This window comes from Pseudopodoces humilis, chromosome 3 (genome assembly GCF_049639895.1).
Source record: "Pseudopodoces humilis isolate 2021_Gansu_Grassland_sample_001 chromosome 3, ASM4963989v1, whole genome shotgun sequence".
Taxonomy (NCBI): Eukaryota; Metazoa; Chordata; class Aves; order Passeriformes; family Paridae; genus Pseudopodoces; species Pseudopodoces humilis.
Genome location: NC_142202.1, coordinates 57,150,206 through 57,172,284, shown reverse-complemented (window position 1 = coordinate 57,172,284; position 22,079 = coordinate 57,150,206). Strand labels below are relative to the sequence as shown.

At 40.6% G+C, this 22,079-nt stretch overlaps 1 protein-coding gene across 1 annotated transcript in view; it reads right to left on the bottom strand.

Moving 5' to 3' along the window:
• LRP11 (LDL receptor related protein 11) overlaps nucleotides 1-22,079 on the bottom strand; it is a 58,979-nt gene that overhangs the window by 17,393 nt on the left and 19,507 nt on the right. The window contains exon 2 of the mRNA XM_014263292.2: nucleotides 1,288-1,988. Within this exon, the coding sequence (XP_014118767.2) occupies nucleotides 1,288-1,988 (701 nt within the window). The remainder of the gene's footprint in view (nucleotides 1-1,287; nucleotides 1,989-22,079) is intronic.

The window sequence follows — 22,079 nt, the reverse complement described above, 5'->3', positions numbered from 1 at the left end:
AGATCTTTCGCTGCGTAAGATGCAGATGACATTTGGGAAAGTATTGTCCACATTAGATAATGAAATTAAGTCAAAATTAGTCAGGAGGAGACTGTTTAATAACAGGAGGTGGGGGAAGGCAAATATATTCTTTGAATCAGGTGCTAGGAAACAGACTCCAAATTTAGAAAACCAGATTTTTTTTCATCTACAGCCATTTGCTCTGGATTATATTGTTCTTAAATTTGCCTTGGAGTTGAACTGCTGCTTTTGATGTGGCCTAGTTTCCAGAGGTACCTGTGAAGAATGTCCATGCTACATCTGGACTACTGATGAGGTATCCTTGTCTTCTTCAGTCTAGCTCTCGAGTTCTTAAGCATGAAATATCTTGATTTAAGCGAGTAAAAAGCTGTCTTAGGCAATGACATTTGGACAGCACCCTCAAGAGGGCATGTGCTTGCTCTCAGGCAATGCACCAGGTTATGGCATAACTGGGACCAGCACTTCATGCTTTCCAAGGTGCCCAATACGCACAGTTCCTGGGGAGCTGAGACTTCTGTGATTGCCCAGGGAGTGTGGGGCCAGTGAACATGCACATCCCACTGTCTGGCTCTCAGCCACCAGCTGGCTGCACAGTGCTCCACCAAGGGCTCTGCAGAGGCAGAGGTGTTAAGGGATGGGTTTCCCCAAGCCCAAACACCCCCAAAGCCCTCACAGAATCGGTCAGGTCGGAAGGGACGGCAGTGGGTCATCTGCTCCAGCCTCCCTGCTCAGGCAGGGTCGTCCCACAGCACATGGCACAGGATTGTGTCCAGATCATTCCTGAGTATCTCCAGTGAAGGACACTCCACATCCTCTCTGGACAACCTGTTCCAATGCTCTGTCACCCACACAGTAAATAAGTTCTTCCTCATGTTCAGCTGGAACTTCCCGTGCATCAGTTTCTGCCCGCTGCCTCTTGTCCCACTGCTGGGCACCACCAAGAAGAGCCTGGAAACATCCTCTTGGGACAGTCCTGCCCATAAGGTATTTATACACTTCGGTAAGGTTCCCTCGGGCACGGCCGGGCCGCCTGTCCCGGCCGAGGGAACCCCGCCGAACGGCACGGCGCAGCCCGGTTCTCCTCGCCCGTCCTCCCACCGCCGAGGCCCCCAGACCCGGGAGCGGGTTCCCGGCCCCGAGTCAGCCGCAGGGACGCGCCCGCTCCCCGGCAGCGGCTCCGCGGCCCTGCCGTCCCCGCGGCCCTGCCGCCCCCGCGCCGAGCGCCGCCATCTCCCTGCCGCCTTTCCCGCCGCGCAAGCCGCTTACCCGTGGGCGGCGGGGCGATGCCGGCGGTCCGGCGGCTGTAGGAGCTGTAGCCGCGGTGCGGGGCGAAGCGGCAGACGGGGCGGCCGCGGTGCGTGCAGTTGAAGAGGTAGCAGCCCGGCTCGGCAGCCGTGCCCCGCGGGCGGCCGGGCCCCTGCACCACGGCCAGCGTGCAGCGCGGCTCGGCGCAGCAGGCGTCCAGACACTGCCGCCAGCCCGATACGGCGCCGGGCGCCCGCAGGAAGGTGGCGCCGGCCGCGATGGAATCCTTGGTGCGGATGATGGAGTCGGGCCTGGCGGAGAAGCCGCCGCTTCCGCCGCACCGCTCCTCGCCGCCCCCTCCTCCGCCCGCTGTCGCCGGCGGTCCCGGCTCCTCCTGCTGCAGCTGCCGGCGGAACTCCTCCAGCAGCGTCTCCACGCCCGAGATCTGCGAGCGCAGGTCGGCCAGCGGCGCCGCGCAGCGCCCGCCCGGCAGCACGGCCCGCCCGCCCAGCGCCGCCAGCAGCAGCAGCACCAGCGCCGCCCAGGCCCCGGGCGGCGGCGGCGGCGGCGGGAGCGGCTCCCCCGGGGCAGCCCCAGCGAGCGCGGCGCGGGGAGGCGCCGGCCCCGCCCGGCTGCACCAGGCGGAGCGGCCGCGCTCAGCACCGCCGCCCCGAACAGCTCCGGCGGGCCCCGCCCCGGGACCGCCCCCCACAGGGACATTCCTTCAGCAGCCGCCGAGATAGGAGAGGGAGTAAGGGGCTCGCACTGAAATAGGTATTCTAAGATGTATATCAGAAAGAAATTCTTTGCTGTGAGGGTGATGAGGCACTGAAACAGGTTGCCCGGAGAAGCTGTGGATGCCCCATCCCTGAAAGTGTTCAAGGCCAGATTGGATAAGGCCTTGCACAATCTAGTCTAGTTGAAGGTGACCCTACCCATGGCAGGGGGACTGGGCTTAGAAAACCTTTAAGGTCCCTTCCATTCTGTGGAAGCCCTTAACATTCTGTGGCTCGACAATTCTATGACTCCACACAGGGAGCTGACACCTGCAAATAATTAGGATTGGATGGCAGTCACTGAAGCTGCTGGTGGTTCTGTGAACCTGAGGAAACAAACAAATAAAGAGACAAAAAAAGAAATTGTGGAAGATTGCACCCCAGGCATGGCATTTTTGTTCAGAAATTACAGAAAAAATAGAGCCAGTAGTCAAAAACATAATGCGCAAATCCGTGACATCTTGACCTGCAAACAAAATCCCAGATAGTATCTTAACCACCCAAAACAATGGTGAAGAACTCCCCGTGCAAGTTTTTGAAGTCTCTGCTAAATGCGTTTCAGAGAAATACTTGCAATTAAATTAATCAGTTTTACATCTGTCACAGCTTCTTTTTTTTTGCTGTTTCTGTAATTAGTGCTGATTCTGTAACACAAATTAATAACAGTATTATCCCTGAAAATCAGCAGTCCTTCAAAACATCTGCTTTGTTATTTTTTGTCAGATGCATGGAGCCTCAAAGTGCTAGCATGGCACATTGAGACCTGTCTACGAGCACTGAAAACTTACTTGCCAGTAAATATAAAGAGGTGGTGATGGGTTTTGAGCTGCGTACCAAAGGATGCCATAACAGATCAAATAATAGCTCTGTGTTTTCATTTTCATTTGGTTCATTCCAAGCATCTTTAAGCAGACTCATTTATTTCTTAAATTACTGGGAAAAGCTTAATAACTGATCAAATATGTTATTATGTTAGGATGCTTAGAATAAGTAGCAAAAAAAAGACAGAATAGGAATGGTTTTAAGACATCTTTGTATTCCTTAGTATTTTTGACTTGTTTTAAGCCATGTTCCCAGCATACCTCAGAATTTCCTCCAAAACAAATCCACTTCAATATTCTGTCATCATGGAGCCTCGGGCGTTGCCCAGGAGATTCACATGCAGCTTGTAGTTTGGATTACGATTTCTCCTCCTCCTCTCCCAAAGCACAGAACTGTAGTTCACTGATTCATTGGAGCATGTTGTCCTGTCAGCAGTGCAACTGTTGAAGATCACTTTTCTCTGGCTATGTGCTCTATGGGTCTTCTAAATTTTTATAAATTATATTTTTGGCACTTTCAATTTCCCATCAATTTGAGTTGAAACGGATCAATGCATTCAAAGATTATAGGAAGGTGGAGGAGACAGTAAGTTGATATAATCTTTGAAAATCAAGCTAAAATGCCATAATTTTGTTTTTAGAAATATTTTGGAATATTCTATTCTATGAATAGAATGAATCTGTCCATAACAGACGTACTGACTGTGAAGTACTGATTTGCTAGAGGTGACACTGGTTTGCTGCTGCTCTGCTGTTGTACCCTCTGATACTACTTCTGCTTCCAAAATATAAACCAAGATAAAGCTCATGCCAGCATGATGCACGTTTGTAGTGGTTTAGGTTTGTTAATTTGAGTTTCTTGGTTAACGTATTAAATAATGTGGTGGGTTTAGTGTTGGTTAAAATCACTGGTGTACTTATTTTTTGTTATGAGATATGGGTTAGGAGGACAAAATAGGCTTAAAACTTAAAAGGTATGAAGAAAACTTTATTAATATAACTAAAAGAATAAGAAGAATTAGACAAAAACTTTTAGAATACTTTTCTTTTTTCTTCTTAACTTTTTTCTTTAATTGATAATGTAGAGACAAGACTTGGGATTTTAAATTAGTTAAAAATAATAATAATTAATAATAGTTTTAAAACTATTTTAACTATTTATTATTAGTTCTTTTAGGGAGAGGAGTTTTTTCTTGTTATGTTCCAGAGACTTCTTTATAACATATATATATAGGTTTTCTGTGGTTTTTTTTATTTTTATGAGTAGTAGTTGCTTGGGAAAAAAATTATAATTGTGGATTTTTTTTTTATTTTTATAGCTTTTGTGCAGTTGAATTAATGGGTTACGTTAACTTACGGGGTATTATTTTAAGGATGAGCTGTTTAAAAGCAAAAGTTGTTTTTATTTATCTCTGTGATTATTTTTATCTCTGGGAACAGAGGTTTTTTTATTAAATGTTAATTAATGTAAAACTAGCACATTTTAAAAGTTACTATCAAAATTACATTCAACATACAACTTTTACTTAGTACAATAATAGTATTAGATTAACAAAAGAGAAAAAAATTCACTAACTTCTACTTTTAAACATTTCACTATAATTACTATATAAACTTTTCACTATCATTCTACATTAGCATATATATAATATATGTGTTTATAAAATTAGAATAAATATTAGTTTTAGTAATAAGTTAACAATATAGAAATAAAAAATAAAATATCCTAAAATAACTTTATAGTACTTATATCCCAAATCATCTATTTTATTTATACTAGTTATTAAGTTCTACACCTTTAAAACTAATTTAAAAAAAAACAAAACCAAAAAAAACCCACACAATTTATTTTCAAAAGCAACACTCACTCCCCCACACACTTCTCTAAACTATGTTATCTACAACACAAAGAAACAGCTAAACAAAACTCTCCTTTTCTTTTAGTTAATTTTTAACTGAAACAAAAAATTTCCCCAAACTATTTTTTTTTTCTTTTTTTCTTGAATCTATTCAAACCCACTCTAAACTAAAAACCCAAAAACCACCAAAAGCTCACACCCACCAAAACCTAAGTCTCAACACTTTCCAGCACTGGAGGGACTAACAAAAAACTAAACAGACCAAACTACACCCCACAAAAAACCTTTTCTAAATTTACCATCTCTTCAAACAATAAAAAGATTTATTATTTAATATTATTCATTTTTTACACTCATAAATACTTTACTTATTAAATAAAAATTTTTTTCCATTTTTTCCCCAAAAAAATCTTTTCCCAAACCAATTAAAAAAAAGACAAAAACAAACACATTACTTTCTAAAAAATCAACTCAAAAATTTTCTCCCAAATTTACCCTAAACCAAAACAAATACAACTTTGAAGCTGGCAGAAGAAAAAATGTACCAGGTCATCCCTTCTCAGAATCATCAAAGATTTGGGACTACTCTGTTTGAGCAGAAGTTCCCCCTTCTGGATCAGCACACAGCCAGTGTTGGGTAGTGGGGGCCCATTCACAGGGCACAGAGGGTCGCTCATCCCACCATCCTCGTTGTGTCCAGTTCTACCAGAAAGCTGATCCCTGGTTGTCAGTGCTGGTGACACTGAAGCCATGGGTTCTTGCAGAAAACACAAAGAAAAATGATCACTTTCTGATGCTTTATAGTGAGGAAGCTGTGGTTGGAAGGTATCTTCAAGGAGAGTAGACTCTTCTTCAAGAAGGTGAGCATTTAAAAAGTAAAGAAGGATTTGGCTAAAAGGTGGTCACGGTCCTATTGTCTTCCTTCAGTGTCACATTTACCAGGTTGAAAATTAGTAGGGTCCTTATCCTAAGTTAGGATAAAGATGACATGCTTACATTTTTGTGTGGAAGCATTGACACTGCCCTCAGATTAGCTTCTGGAGCAAGAATTTCTAAGTGCAACAGATTTTTTTTTTGTATTGATGGTGGAGGAGAACTTGTTGCCTAATTTTCTTGGCTCGAAATATGTATGTTGTTACCCTGGCCTTGTGAGAGAGATGGCATTTGTAGTCATGCTGAGCTTTTTTCAGAAGGTGGCAGCATCTTGTTACTTATAAAAAACAGATTGCTGCTAAACATCAATGTCTGCCCAAGGGAAATCTTAAATTCATAACTACTTATACTTAATTTCACATTTCTTTACTGGTTCATTGCTGTGAGTACCTCAGCTTTACTTTGGGTTGTGGAGCTGCAAATCAAAAATAATATTAACTTATAGTAACACTAAAAATATTTTATTACTATCTCTCATCAAACTGAAGTTTTGGGTTGGCTGATTTTCAAGCAGAAGGCCTTATAAATTCATGAAGTTATTTGTCAGGTTTTAGGTTGTTTTTTTTTTTTTCTTTTCAAAGGACACATGCATGTACCACAGTTTATTGTCCAAAATGTCCATTTCATCAGGCATGGGCCAGCTAAAGAGACTGCTAGATTTCTTTGCCAAACGTGGAGATTAGACTACACATACATTCTTTACATCCAAACAATACCTGGCAAAGTAATATGGGATTTCAGAATTCATGAATATTAATGTTTCCAACCATCTGTTGATAAGTTTCAATCTCCATTCACATTCAAAATTCATAAAACAGATAAAACTATGGGAATAAAGTCTGAGTGCATCTGCTTTTCTTTTCCTTTAGTTGATTTTTTCGAAAGTAACAGATTAACAGGAATTAAAAAAGTGGCAGACAGAAAAGCAACGGAGTAGGATGAAAAGAAATGGAATATGTAGAAAGAGAGCAGGAAGGAAAGGCAAAGTTATATCTAGGCTTCCTCATCTGATGTGCTTTCCCGTGGAGTTATGTTTTTTTGTTGTTGTTGTTGTTTAGGTTTTTTGGTTTTCTGGTTTTTTTTTATTTTGGTTGGAATATGTTCTCAGAAAAAGAAACATATCTTCCTTTTCATTTGATGTCTTTCAGACTCTCTGCAAACAGTAAACACATAATGCAAATGTTATCTGCAGAAAACGTGTTGTCGGCATGATGTTATCATTAGACACATTTTCTCTGCTCCAGTTTGCTTGTGAGAATCTGTCGAGTAAACACCCATGATAGATACAAATCGGCTCAGATGCTGGAGTGGACTGTTGATTGGCAGCTGAGTTTGAACAATTTGCCCACGAATGAATTGAAGTGATAACCTTTTCTTTGCGGCTTGACAATTCAGGCTTCTGACCGTGAGAGTAAGAGGAGTTCTGCATAAAGAACAGAAGATAGGCTTATAAATGTTAGAGTGGAGGCAAAGGAATTAACTCAGGTATTTAACTCAGGTTTTGTGCTTTGTCTTTTTTTAGTATTTCACATCCTTCTCATCCAAAATTGTGTAATGCTGTGGTACCAGTGTTTTGAAAACAGGAGGAGGAATAATTTTTCAAATTCCTGAATGAAAAACGTAAATCTGATCATGAAGGTGTTTCATATCACATTGGTTTTATGAACATACCACGATGATGTAAATTAAAAAGGTATGACTGGTTCCATCTTGAGATGGTTTTAGTCCAAGAATGGTAAACCCTTTTCCTTGCCCTCTTAAAAGAGAGAAAAATAGCCAAGCCCCGTCTTTGGAATGTGTATGAGTGTGTATAATTGTGCTTGTCTTTCTACTGCTGTATTAAATATCAGTGTACTAAAAATGAGAGCTCTCCTGATTGATAAAGTGGAATATTATTAACAACCCCCCTCCCTTCTGTATGCCTGACTGCATTTGTGCCTAACACAAAGCAAGTGCTTAACTGCAAAACTGGGAAGGAGACAGAGAATGAAAAAAAGGCAGGAGACTGCATCTTAGAGACCCTTCCCCACTAAGCAGCAGAGGTAAGGATCGGGCTGAGGCATCAGGTGATTGCTTTAACGTTACGTTCATGCGTGCTGCGATTGCTTCTCTGCCCAGATACTGCATAATTGACTGCACAGCATTAGCCAGGCACCACGTGGTATCAGCACAGATACTCTGACGGCAAAAGCCCTGAGGTTCTGCTACTGAGATATATATTAAAAAAAAAAAACAAACGAAAAACTCCTCCTTGTAAAGAACAAGGATGGGGAGGGGTGAGAAGAGAGGAGCCATTTCTGTGAAGTTAGCAGCGTTTATTTAATGGTGTAAGGTGAAATTCTGTCTGAGAAGAGGTCACATAATCATCATGCTCCTTGCTGCCTTCTCAGTCATTACTAGGGTGAACTGACTGTTTCACTAAAATCAAAATCAGGCAGGGTAAAAAAAGAGGTAGGGTAAAGCTAAGCAAATAAATCCTGACAGAATCCAGTATTGCTGACAGAATAATACTACTCATACCACATATCTTTGCTTGGAAAAACACATTTCTTTCCAGCTGGAATCCACCAAATACTCCTTCAGCATCCTTCTGGTCAGTGCAACAGCAGTGGAAACTGCTTCTTGGGGCATTAAACCTGTAAAACCACAGTCTCAGAGATGAAGAACAATTATTTAAAAAGAAATAAAGTAATTCTCTGAGAAAGGGTTAGTTAAGATTAGAGCTGCAGATTTTTACCCAGAATTTCAGACAGTTCTGTAGAAATAGGTTACCAATTATTTACAAACAGCAAAAACCTAATTTAACAGCTAGAGCCCAGGTTAAGCTAGGAGCAGAAAAATTAATTTACCATGTAAACAGCATCATTAAGAGAGGAACAGTTGAGAGAAGGAAGATGAATCAATACCATGCCATTTTTTTACAGTCAGCAGATTATAACCTTTGAAGACACTGTCTCTGTCTGTATTTGTACTGTAGCAGAACAACTTGTGCTCCAAGGTGTTAGCTAAACAAAGATTTGTAAAAGCTGTGTCCACCAGACATTGAAAAAAATTCCTACTGCATGTTGAAAGTGTGGAAAACTATTTCACGTACTATCTGAGCATATAGAACTGACAGCCCAGATCCTTTATATTTGGGTTTTTGTATTTGTTTTAAATGCATGAAGTTTTGATATGCATAAAACTACAAAGGATCACTTCCCAGAAGGAAAATATCTAGCTGAAAAAATTACTCATTGCTATTTCAGCCATGGATTCTTCTGCAGCACAGCATGGTGATACAAATCAGTTGGGTAATATGCTCATGATTAGTGAGTCAATGGGAGCTGGTGGCAGTCCTGACATTGATCAATAATGTCAAGATTTTGAAACCAGTTACAAAATAATAGCAGGCTCTGCAGATGCCACTGAATTAGCAAATATATTGGATGTAACTACCAACACTCCCTTTTCTGTAAGTAATCCCTCATGATTTTTGTAGAAAGGACAAAAAGAAGCCAAAGAGTTGGTCATTTGGAGCAGTTTTATATGGAATTCTTCATTTATGCAGTCTATCATTTAGTGTGTTCCTCTTACATGAATAGTTTTGAACTTCTCAGCACTGCTTCCTTTTTGGCAGTTCCCAAGCTCTTTGGGAATGTTTTGCAATGGCAGCAGAGCCTTTGTATCCTGATTCTACAGGAAAACAAAATATAATGATGATAATGTTTACTTTGCTGGCGACAGTAAAGATCATGAGCTAATTGGACAGCTTGATTTATACTGAAAGGAGTCAGCTTCCTCCACTCCATTCTTTTTAAGTTTTCCTTTTAACCTCCATTGCAAAAGACAAAACTTCTGAACTCAAATATACTTCTATTTTCTTCCCGATTCCTCTGTTTTCTGCTCTTTTCTTGGGGATGTTAAATAATCGTAATGAGTGTAGCAGTCACTGCATATAATTTTAACCCTACAGCTAATAGATCTCTCAGTGACATTTCTAAAGCAATTTCTTGGATAAAGCTTTGTCTCTTAATATTGAGAATACATTGGTTGGTTTAATAAATCAGCTAGAACTGGGAAAATGTGCAGTTTGGTTCAGTCAGTAACCTGAGTTGATGCTTTCCTATCCTTCTACTGTCATAAGTGCATGCAGCCATGATGAGGTGGAAAGATGATAAAATTCATGTAAAGGAATCCTGAACCTTGTTGTTCACAAATAGTAGAAGCCTGTTCTTAGGTTTTCACTTAATTTTTAGAAACTGAAGGGATAGCTTATGGCCTTGCCACGTTGGTTTGCCTAGCTAGTATTTTGTCAAAGAAGTAGGACCAGAAAACAGAAAAACGTATTTTTCTGTTGGAGGCATTATAAAATGAACCCATGATAGCTGGAAACACAATATTTTTACTCAGTCTCAAGGTGTACAAAAAAGATGGGTATGTCTTCTCTCTGTCTTGGAGACCAGATCATGTAGCTTGTCCTCTCAGCTCTGACAAAAGTCTTCTGCTGGCTTTAGTTGTCTTTGGGTAAGATTCAAAACCTGCATCTCTTATTTGCAAATTGGAAATGCTAATAGGTATCTATAAATGGAGAGTTACAATAGAAAAATTAATTAATATTAATAGGACACTTTGAGGTCATTGCGTTGAATAATTAAGTGATGCAATTAAAAATGTCTGCTTTCTCAGTACAATTCAGTTCCTCTTTTGCTGTGGATCTTGCTGTGCTTGCCTTTGATTTCTGTGCTTGGATATCTGTGGGGGTTTTTTTAAGCACTCTGACTGTACAATTCTAGCAGTTGCATTGTATATCACACACACACACACACACACACACACACACACACAAATCTCTCCAAATGAAATCAGCGGTGCTGTATAGTAGGTGTTTCTGCTTTGCTGCTAGTGGAGAAACAGGTTTTAGGTGTGTCATAACTGGCCTGTTAATTGGAACACTTATATGAGTTTTATCCCAAGCATTTTACTTCTATCCTCATTAAAAAAGTCTTTCTGGACTTCAAAGCAGGAGGGCTGTTAACTTAGACAGATGAGAGAGTGGGATTTTCTTTAAACTGGGCTGCAAATCACAGATTTTGTATTGAAGTTTGAGGCAAAATTACTTGAATGCAAATAATCTTCCAATGTTCTTTCTACTGTTCTCCAGTATGTGCCTCCAAGGATGCATGTGTTTCCTCACAGGTGACAAACGTGGCTAGGCAAATAACACACAGGGTGTCAGCATAAAAAAGTCTCAGTCATTTTGTCTCGGTCATCTGTAATTTAAGTGTTCTCACAGTTTATACACTGTGGTGGGAGAGTATCTACATTTTGATACAGATTACCCAGGGTAATTGTGTAATTACTGGTTGCATTAACCAAAAAAGGCCCTAAATGTGATATAGATTTTGTTTCAGGGAGTGTAAGTTTCAAAATTTTCCCAACACTTCAGATTTCATTATTATTTAATAAAACCCCATAGCTTGAATACATATGCAAGCTATTGCATATTACAGTTTTCAGAACTGGCTGGTAATATTATTGAAAAATACCTTTTAAATGTGCATGAATACTTTTTATTACTTCAAATGTGGACTTGAAATATTTGGATAACAACCATTTTCTCAGAGTTTCTGCATTTCTTATCTGAGCTAATCTGGAAACCGTTTATTCCAGACCCTCAGAAACAACTTCCTTGAAGCTCAGTTATGTCACGACATGAAGGTTCCAGCAGGTTCATGGTTTGACCAAACCAGTTTGTCCCTTCTTGTATTTCCTTTAGAGAGAGAAAAAGAAAATAATTGGACTAGAGCAATAATGACTTTTCATGTTTGTGTATACATATATATATACATATATATATACATATATATATATATATATATATATATATATATATATATATATATATATATATATATATATATATATATATATATATATATATATATACTGGGCTGCATCAAAAGGAGTGTGGCCAGGAAGTCAAGGGAGATGATTTTCTCCCCCAACTATGCTCTCATGAAACCTCACCTGTAGTAGTGCATCCAGCTCTGGTGCCCTCAGAATAAGAAAGACATGGAACTGTTGAAGTGAATCAAAGTTGATAAGTGCAACTCCTCTGTGAAGACAGGCTGAGAAAGTTGGGGCTTTTGAGACTGGAGAAGAGAATTAAGACCTTATAGCAGCCAGCCAGTATGTGAAGGGGCCTACAAGGAAGCTGGAGAGGGATCCTCCATCAGGAACTGCAGTGATAGGATGAGGAGTAATGGGTTTAAACTGAAAGAGAGGAAATTTAGGTTGGATATTAGAAAGAAATTCCTTACTGTGAGGATGGTGAAGCGCTGGAACAGGTTTCCCAGAGAACTTATTGATGCACTATCCCTGGTAGTTTTCAAGGCCAAGTTGGATGGAACTTTGAGCAACCTGGTCTGTGGAAGTTGTTCCTGCCCATGGCAGGGAGTTTGGAACCAGAAAAACTTCAGGGTCCTTCCCAACCCAAACCATTCTATGATTCTATGATTCTGTTTCATGAAGATTCTACATTCCTACTTAAACCAGACAGTGCTTTAGCCAGTGTAAAGGGCTGTGACAGAACACAGTTTCAATGCATTACACAGTATACTTTTCACCTAGGTGGTTTTCCCATTGTTAATATTGTACAGAAGTTATTTATACCTCAAACTGGGAAACTGTGATTAGAAGTGGTGCAATTCACAGTAAGAGTGAATTTGATTTGAATCATGAAGCCATTTTAAAAGGCTTTCCCTGCAGTCAAGTTACTGTGTAGTGCATATGTGCTTGGCACTTCTGGAGTTAAAAGCCTGCCCATATTTTCACATCTCCATCAGCTACAGAAAAGCCAAAGGACTAATCCTGAGCCTATGCTACTGGTGCAATGTTAGCTCTCTGAGTGAGATGTCTTTTGCTGGTAACTCATATTCCTGACTGGAACTCATATCATATTCAGCAGAGTTACTTTGCTATAGGATATTATGAAGCTACTTGACTGTAGAACATCCTCATTATTATTGTCTGATTGTAAAGCATGCACACACTGCAATAGCTCATTTTGATAAAATTACTGAATTTATTTGTTCTTCTAATCTAAGTAAGTGTTGTAGAGTAGATCTTGCTGGATCTCTTCCAGCAAGACTTCAACCTCTTGCTCTCTGCCAATACACAGTCTACAAGTGTTTAGATTCTTAATACTTAAACACTGGAATGCATACCTTTTCTTTTCCATTCTCCTTTCTCTATATAAAAAATGAAAGTCTTCTCCAAGGGCTAAGAAATTTGGCTATGTGTGGGACAAGTATTCAAATGTGCTGCTTAGTTAGATCAGCCTCACACACAGCTCACACTGTTGGGACCATCCAGACTGGAATCTGAGGAATTTTCTCAGGTTCTGTATAAACTTCCTGCCAGATGGTAGGGAAAGTTTGGATAGTGTGTGGGATTGACAGTTTATTTGAGAGGTAGATTAAAGTGATAATGGTATGTGCTATAGGGTTTTCTGGTATTTTTGAACAGCTCTCAGGAAAGTTTATAAGGTTCATTTAATGTTGTTAAAAAAAAATCTCTCCTCTAATTCCTTAGCTTTTCCATTTTTATCATCTACTTTTTCAATCCAGAAGAGGCAACAATATGTTTACCCTCTTTCTTTTCCAAGAAAAGGGGCAGAAGCATAATGTAATTTAATGCTTATAGGAATGAGCAATTTAACCACAGTATCATAATATTTTATTTATGTAATTGTTACTGAACTCCTGTTTTCAAGAAAAAAAAACTAGGTGAAATATATTTAGGTAATTTCCATACTTCATATAAAAATTTTTAAGCTCCTGTAGCAAAACTCTCCTCTCTTTAGTGGAAATACAGTTTTTGTGAGTAAGCATCCTCCTTGAAGATAATAATAATGTTATATTTTTTTCAAGAATAGTGCCATTAGCCAGATAATGTTTTAGTTACAGCATGCAGGGCAACGAGGGAAAGACTTTACTGTTGTTTTTTCAGCTATGGTATTAATAGGGGATTTCAGCTTTGCTTACTGACTTTCCATGAGCTACTGTTGACACTTCAAGTCTGAGGATCATTTCTTTGGTGTTACTCCATAATAAGTATGTCACGAGATGGAATATCATCTCAAGGTAAAGACAGTTTAAATTTTGCGATCTGACTCCTTGATGTCCAGGTCTTCCATGACCTCTGGATAGTCTCTTTTTGTCTCTCCTTTGTTCTGACACAGAAAGGAATGGCAGATGTGTTACACATTTAAAAACTGCTTAACCACCTGTAGGCTTTTCAGTGACTATAACACACCTCTCCATAGGCTGGCATTGCCTTTGGTCAAGATACCACTTAGTCACGCACCTATTTTTAATGGAGTTTGGGATCCCACCTTATTTTGCACCATGCGTCCCTTGATTACAGCAAATTCATCCTCCCATTCCTTAAAGCTGTTTCAATTATTTATTAACCAGTGTATTGCTTTAGAGAGCTTAGCAATAGCCTGCATGAATACCCAGTATAATTTTCTCCTGTAACAAAGCAGCCAAATCTGTGCAATACATTGCCCAACCATCACCCTGCTGTGCCCCAGCTAGCTCATGGCCTTTCAACATCCTGGCAGCCATGCCAATCCAGGCTGCCTTTCCAAAACCAGAGATGCTGGGATCATCCCTACAAAACACTTCAGCTCTAGAATTTGAGAAGCAGCATGTAGATTTTTTTGTTAATTTATCTAAGGGGGTGTTATTATTTTGGTATTATAGGATATAACACTTGTTAAACAACAAGAATAAAGGGAACATCTGCTTAAACAACTTCCACATTCAACAGTTTATGAAAAATGGCATGACTTTTTCTCTAAGTGAATTCCTTCCATACCTTTGACATCCTGAAGAAAATCCTCAGCGCACATCTTGCAGTTATTTCACTAGGATATCCCAGTTCTGGATTAGGACACTGAGTAAGTGGAGCTTGATCTGTTTGGAGTCTGACCATGCACTTTGAGAAGTAGCTTTAATTTGTACTAGAAATAAATTTGCATTCCTTACACCGCAAGTCTATATAATGAATAGTTCTTATGCCCTGTCTCTCTTAAACAGGCCATGGCCCTTACGAATTTTCTCTCCTTCTCTACACTAACCAGCATCACACCTCACTTCTCCCAAGCAGGACATAACCATTCCCTTTCCCCCTGCCCTCCCTGTGCCCTCGCCACATGCCACCAAACAGGACAGACCCTTACAGCCCTTTTCCTTCCTCTGCACATTGGGACCACCAGACCTCTATGCTTGTGTCCCTCTGTTCTCCCTTTCAGGCCCGTAATTTTCTCCCAGCTAAATGTGATCTGGGTTAAAGTCTATTAAAAATCCCCAATCCCTTATTTGATTTATTATGATTATTCAAAAAGAAGAGAGGGACTTCTGGGTGTAAAGCCTTTACTATACACAGTACAGTGGAAAGTAAAGGAATACATTAACATGCTCACCAAGGTCATGAAAATGCTGTGTTTTGCCTCCTTCCCCCAGTAATGTTCCAGGGCTGTTTCACTATTTCTTGTCTAGCTAAGACAACTTTATACATCCTTCTGAACTTTGACTACATTAAAATAATGGGATAAGAAATTAGAAATTTTGTTAGATAGTTTTCCATACCTTTTATTGAAAAAAATCTTGTGATTCATTTGGGGACTGAGAGCACGGCACTTTTATCCTGGTCTGCTCTGGAAAGACACAGATTGAGACCAGAGTTTTCTGCATCCCTTTTCCTGAATTGTTTGTGGCTCAGGCTTGCCATGGTGTGGAGTTGCTCAAGAAGACTTCAGTTAAGCCAGACAATCTCCAGCTGTCAAGCTGAAGGAAAGGAGCTGAAGAAGGTCTTGAGTTTTTGTGCTCCAATTTTTTTTTTCTGCCAACCCATTTGCACAGAGGTTACCCCAGCTCTGCCCCTTAACCATGCCTTACAAACACACATAGCCCCACACCCAAACCTCTATATGGAAACCTGCATACTGTCCCCCAGATGCCACCTAGCACTACCTCCACACAAAGCCACCCAGTCCTCTAGGCAGCCAAAGCATTCCAAGAGCTGGGGCAGCCTCGTGGTGTGCCTGCACAGCACAGTTGAGTTGTGGCAAGAGTTAAAGCAGAGGTGGGTCTGAAGGCTGGATGTCAACATGGCATTTACTAAGCAAACAGGTTCTCACTGAGAGAAGATACAGGACCTGATTAGAGACACAGAGACACTGCTTGGAAGATGAGGGAAATGAGTGAACTCTATCATAGTGGAAAATCTTGTGGTTCCCATGCTTCCTTCTCAGTTTTAGTGCTGCAAATAACCTACATATCTCGGACATGGTGAAGCACATTGTCATTGTCACTCCAGCATGTTGTAACCTGAAGCCTGCAGGCAGCCTGGAACTCTAGCTCAGAGTTGTGCCAGCCTCTCCATTCTTATGAGGATGTTCTCTCTTCCACATTCGGTGATTCTGGCACATGGAGAGTGAGTGCTCCATTATGCTCCATGTGGCTTTTCATTTTACATTCTTCACAGTAATATCCAAGCAGAAGTCTGAAGTGATGGATCTGCTATTTGACACTAACAGCTCAGCCTCGTGGCTCTCCTGGGGAAAACTGTGCATTTGGAACATTGCTTTGTTTTAATAGGTTTTGGTTTTCTTTTAATAGAGTCTTGTTTCTGTTCTATATATAAATAAAACAAATATGTATATATTTGTATTTATAAACCTATGTAAATGTACTTAAAGTTTTGGGGTCTTTTTTCCAGAGAAGACAAGGCTCAAGAGGAATGTCTCTTTTGAAAGGCAGGGAGGATAATATTTAAGGTGGTTCTCAGTGGATGCAAGAGTTCATTCTTTAGCCTGAGGCTCTGTCCTGAAGATGATATTGATAGGTGGACTTTATCCTCACAGTGGAAATTGTCACTTTATCTTAGGAATGGAGTTTTAAAGGCACTCTTTATGTCTTATACAAATGCATGAGTAACTGTGCTATTCCTCCCACCTGATTTTCAACATCAAAAAACACGGAATTACTGTTAAAAGGTCTAGGCTCTTGATAACCATCATCAGTTGGGATGCTGCCAGTGGTAAAAAAGTTATCAGCAAGCTCCATCAGTAGGCTGAAATTGACTTCAATATCAGTTGAATGAATTCCTAAAAAAATAAAAAAACAAACAAAAAAACCAGGTTTGCATTTGAGGCATAGACTACCTGAGAGTGAGAAAAGATCACTGTAATATATTAAAAGAATAATTTCCTAGCTGCCCTCATACATTGTAATTAACCTACATGAGGCCAGAACTATGTATTATATATGAGCTGAGAGCATCCAAGCTCTTTGTAGACTAGGCAGCTTACTTAGTTGTGTTATTATGGGGCTGTGTTTTGGATTTGTGCTGAACACAGGGTAGATAAAACAGAGATGTTTTTGTTATTGCTGAGCAGGGCAAGGCCTTTTTTGATTTTCCTACTGCCATGCTGGCAAGGATGCTGGGCGTGCACAGGAGGCTGGGAGGAGACACAGCAGGAGCAGGTGACCCAAACTGACCAAAGGGATATTCCAGCCCATATGACATCATGCTCAGCATAAAAAGTGGGGAGAAGAAAGAGGGAAGAGTGGGATATTTGGAGTGATGGAGTTTGTCTTCCCAAGTAACCATTGCATGTGATGGGGCCTTGCTCTCCTGGAGACGGCTGAACACCTGCCAGCCCATGGGAAGCAGGGACTTTAATGCCTTGTTTTGCTTTGCTTGCTTGCATGGGTTCTGCTTTCCCTATTAATCTGTCTTTATCACAACCTAAGAGTTTTCAAGCTTTTACCCTTCTGACTTTCTCCTGAATCCAGCTGATGGGGGAGTGAGTGAGCAGCTACCTGGGGCTTGGTTGCTGGCTGGGCTTAAACCACAACACTGCTTTACAAGCAGTCATGCAGCGACTCTGACTGTAAAGTCCTTCATTTTAAACAATAGTCTTGGAATCTGAAATTGCAATATACTGCTGTAAAATATCTTTACCATGCTCTGTATTACCTCTTTGGCCACTCATTCCTCAGTAGACTCTGAAAGGATAATTCAAACAAGTTTTGTTTAGTTTTGCTTCATACCTTTTCTGCACAATAATATACCTTGTTACCAGGTTAGCAAGCACTACCTGCTCTTCCGGTATTAATAACTTTCCCTATTCAATTCTAGTTATCCTGTCAATCTCCACCATTGCGATCACACTCAGAGATCTTTTCATAATTCCTGGCTGGGGCACTGCTTTCAATTCTGTCCCCATGGAAGTTATACTCTGCACATAGGATTCTGTAACACAAAATATAGATGTTAATACTTTTATCTGCCCTGTAGATGAAGACACAGATCTGACCCAGACCAGGTGCATTAACTATAATGTTAAAATTGCTCATCATTATCCACAACAGGACACGTGAAATTACAGGATTAATAATTCACATTACACAGGAAGGACATACAAAGTGGATGCAATGTGAAATAATCAGGTTTTATTCCTTTATGCTTAAGAAATATGTTTTAGAAATACTTTGACTTTTAGGGAGGCTATTTTGTATACTTTTAGGACAAGTGAATGAAAATCAAAAGGTGGCATCTCTGCATCTCTGAAGTTCTGAGGAGAAATCATATGGAGAACACACTGCTAGCTTGGGTAAGTTTCAATTACCTGGATACTCAGTCTTGATAAGAATTAAGATACAAACTGATGTGAAAGAAACATGCAGTGTACCTTTGTATCTGCTTGTCCATCCCTCTGTAGAATCCTTTTTCCTCTCACTACCTCCCTTAAACCCCAAACCATGCTCACAAGCTTATGTGAATGTGTTGCCAGACTGTGCATTGCCCCATGGTTGATGGGGTTTTGGAACAGGAGGTTGCAACCAGACTCTGGAGAGCCAGACAGCTTACTCCTACAGTAGCACACAGGCAATTTCTTAAAAAGATTAGTAAGTGTGCTGTTTTCTCTTAGTAGAGAGGTTCTTAGTAGAGTGCATGGAAGTGAACAAAGAAGGACTAAAGTCAGAGGTAGATGTGGCTCCATACAGAAAAGGGAGTAGATGAATGGTGAAGCCCTTTCATTCATAGGGATGAATCTCCTTAGACACACAAAATAGGGACTATATTTAGTATTCCAGCCTGAGCAGTGACATGCTGAGGTCTGAGACCAACTTCAGCTCTCAGTTTTATTTAAAAAACTGTGACTGTGTGGTATCAGCTGGCACTGTCCCCTTTGTGTGTATGCACAGGGGGAGAGGCCCTGAGCATGCAGAGATGGTTTAGGCTGTGTCCCCCAAAGGGGCACAAGCTTCTGTGTCAGCAGGTGTCAAAGTATCCTGATGTTTTTAGGGATGCATTTGGGGCCAGAGAGGGGCCGTGCAACTTCCACCCAGCTCAGAACACCTTTATGTTAGGGAAGAGCAGAACCTGCTGGGCTGTGGGGGAGAGCAGAGCTTGCTGGAGGTGCTTTACAACTCTCCCAGGATGTTTCTGTGATTTCAACAAATCTAACTGCCTCCAGCACAGCCCCACTGCATGCAGCTGCACATCTGCATGCTGGCCCACAACAAGAGCCACATGTTTTCCTTGAGTGTTATGAAACCCATCTGGATTTTGGAAGAGGCCATGGACTTCCTGGAGATCTGGAGTAAGGAAACAGCTCAATTATACCTTAATCACGGATTTTCATAACTGCAAAACACTCGGGTGTAGATCAAAGAGAGTGAAGGAGAGGCATTAGACATGTGCCAGTGCCAAAAAAAAAAAAAAAAAAAAAAAAGTGGGAAAAGCATTGCAAACAAAAACTGAAGGAGATCAACGTTGCCTCTGTCAGCGCATCTCCTATCAGTGCCTGCCTTCACAAGCTGGGCAGATCCTGCACTACAAACCAGTTGAGGAAATGTGTGTGTCTGACTTTGAGGGTGTGTCCTTAGCACAGGCAGCCATACCTTCACTGTCTGGGGTGCCAGGCAAAAACATACTGGGCCTCTTCCATGGACAGACAAATGGCTTTTATTCCAGGCAGCACCCAAAGAAAAGCACAGGTGGGACAGGCAGGAAGGTCTGGTTTTCATAAACCAATCAAGGAAACAATAAGCAGAAGAGTCAGCATCTTCCACTAGTGAGTCCCAAAGCAGAAGGTAAGCTGAAGTTAGGGCTTTCGGTAATTTTTTTCACCTGCTTGGTAAATGATGCCCTGGATATGAAGGACAAAGTCAGAGACCCTTCTGTTTTCTCCCCCTGGTTTGTGAAAGTGAGGAGTCCAACACAGCATATCAAGTGGCTGAGTCATGAATCAGAAGACTTTATCAGCAGAGTACAGCAAATAAAATCAAGCACTTGCCATCTCCGAAACAGGGACTTTCCAGAATGGTTGGGAATCTTCATTATTTATGCTGCACAATTAAATATTCACCATTTCCTGCTAAATTTAGGTTTATTGAAGTAAACAATGATGCATAAGGGTAGAACTGGACAATTCCATTTTTAGGTATTAATAATTCAGAACCATATTTGAAAACAAGAGAGGGATATGTACAATACATCATAGAGGTTTTTATTATATCCACCCACTACCTATCCACCCACACAGAGATCTGGATACCGTTTCTACTTGGAAACAATATAGCATCATCATATCTTAGGCTTGTTTAAGTATACAGATATACAGGATACATTTACAAGAACGCAGTGTTTTTTGTTCAGCTGGATGACTCATTCTTTTTTGCTGCAACCAAATCAGCCTCTTATTTCTTAAAGTTGATATTGACAAACATTCATGCTTAGGATAACAGAAACTATGTTTATCAGATTACATGAAAATAGAGAAAACTGTATTCTGCAATGTGGAAAATATTATTCTAGGATAAAGCTCTGGCAGGGAGCTCTCAGTTTTAGTATTACCTTTAAAATCTGAACACTTTTGTTTATCACATTGTCATTATTTATCTTGCTGTCACTTAACAGCATGTAAATTTTTTTTTTCCTTTGGGACATATCTGATAAATTCTTTATGCAATGCTGGCTGTACAGCCACAGCACAAAGACCTATGTGGGGTGTGTGGAAAGTGCAAGAGAAGAAAAGGAGAGACATCTCTTAGGACTGTATTTTTACTGCAGTGCAGTTGATACCTTTGTTGTCTTTCAACAACTTCAAGATTGATTTAGCTTAAGGTAAGGAGGTTTCAGAGTTTCTGCTTGGCCATGGTGCCAAGCAATGCCTTCAGAGACATCACTCCTGCCTCATCAGCCTCAGGATCTCTTCATCCCAGCTGCCACTCCCAGGATGGACAGGGCTGAGGAGAAATTCATATAAGACTGATTTCACCTTTATGGAGGTCAGTCTAGATGATGCTCCATAGACACTGTTTTAGAGATTGAACAATTTGAAACAATTTAGTAATATAAGGACCCAAATTCAATCTGGAGAAAGAAGATGAATTCCCGGCAAGTAAATCCCAGCGTGAGTCCAAATAAAGCAAAGACAGAAGATATACCTCAAGTGAAAGAGGTAAACAACTCAATGACATAGTTTCAGGTTTATTTAGGTGAAATGAAGATAAAAACTTGCCTGGAAGGAGCTTGCTTTATTTTATAGCTATTTGGTTATTTTTTCTGCTGCCCAGACCATCTGTTCCATTGGTGGGTATGTCATCATTCGCACACCCACTGAATGCCAAATTAATCCAAGTCACACAGCTTACACCTCCCTTCTGACTTCGACCAAACTGTATTTTATTCCAGCATAAAATAAGCATCAGAGCTAAGTTTGCCTCACTCACTTTCAAGGAGGAAATAGTGTGCTTTGGGACTTATTGTGATCCTTTAAGGAGACAGCCATAAAACACCAGAACTTTTGTAGGGGGTCCACCACAGATCATTAACACTGGGCAATAATGGATGCACAGCAGAAAAAGGGATGGAGAAACAGAGCAAAGACACAGCCATGCTGCCAGACCCCTTTCTCACATTCCAAGAGTCTGCATCTTTGGAAAACTCTGAGTCTCTGTATCCAGGAATTCTGAATAGATTCTCTTTTTGTGAGTCTTTTAAGCTCACAGAGACTTTTTGTGCCCATAGCTTCCTGTGGCAATGAGTTGCACAGCTGAACCATAGTTTGAAAAGTTACCTGATTTTACCTGATTTGAAACTACCTCTACTGATTCCATTTATTACTATATTGGAAGACAGTGAACACTTTTTCTCTGTCTACTTCCTTCTCAGCACTTAAGATTATTTAGACATTTATCATGTGCCCTTCCTGTTTTTCTCTTCTCCCAGAAAAAGGTTCCTGATCTTTTTGACCATTTCTCACGCCAAAATGGTTCCAGATTTTGCAGCATCTTTGTTTTTTTCCCCAGACACTTCTTTGAGCTGGGAGGATGGGGACGGAAGAACTCCCATTATTT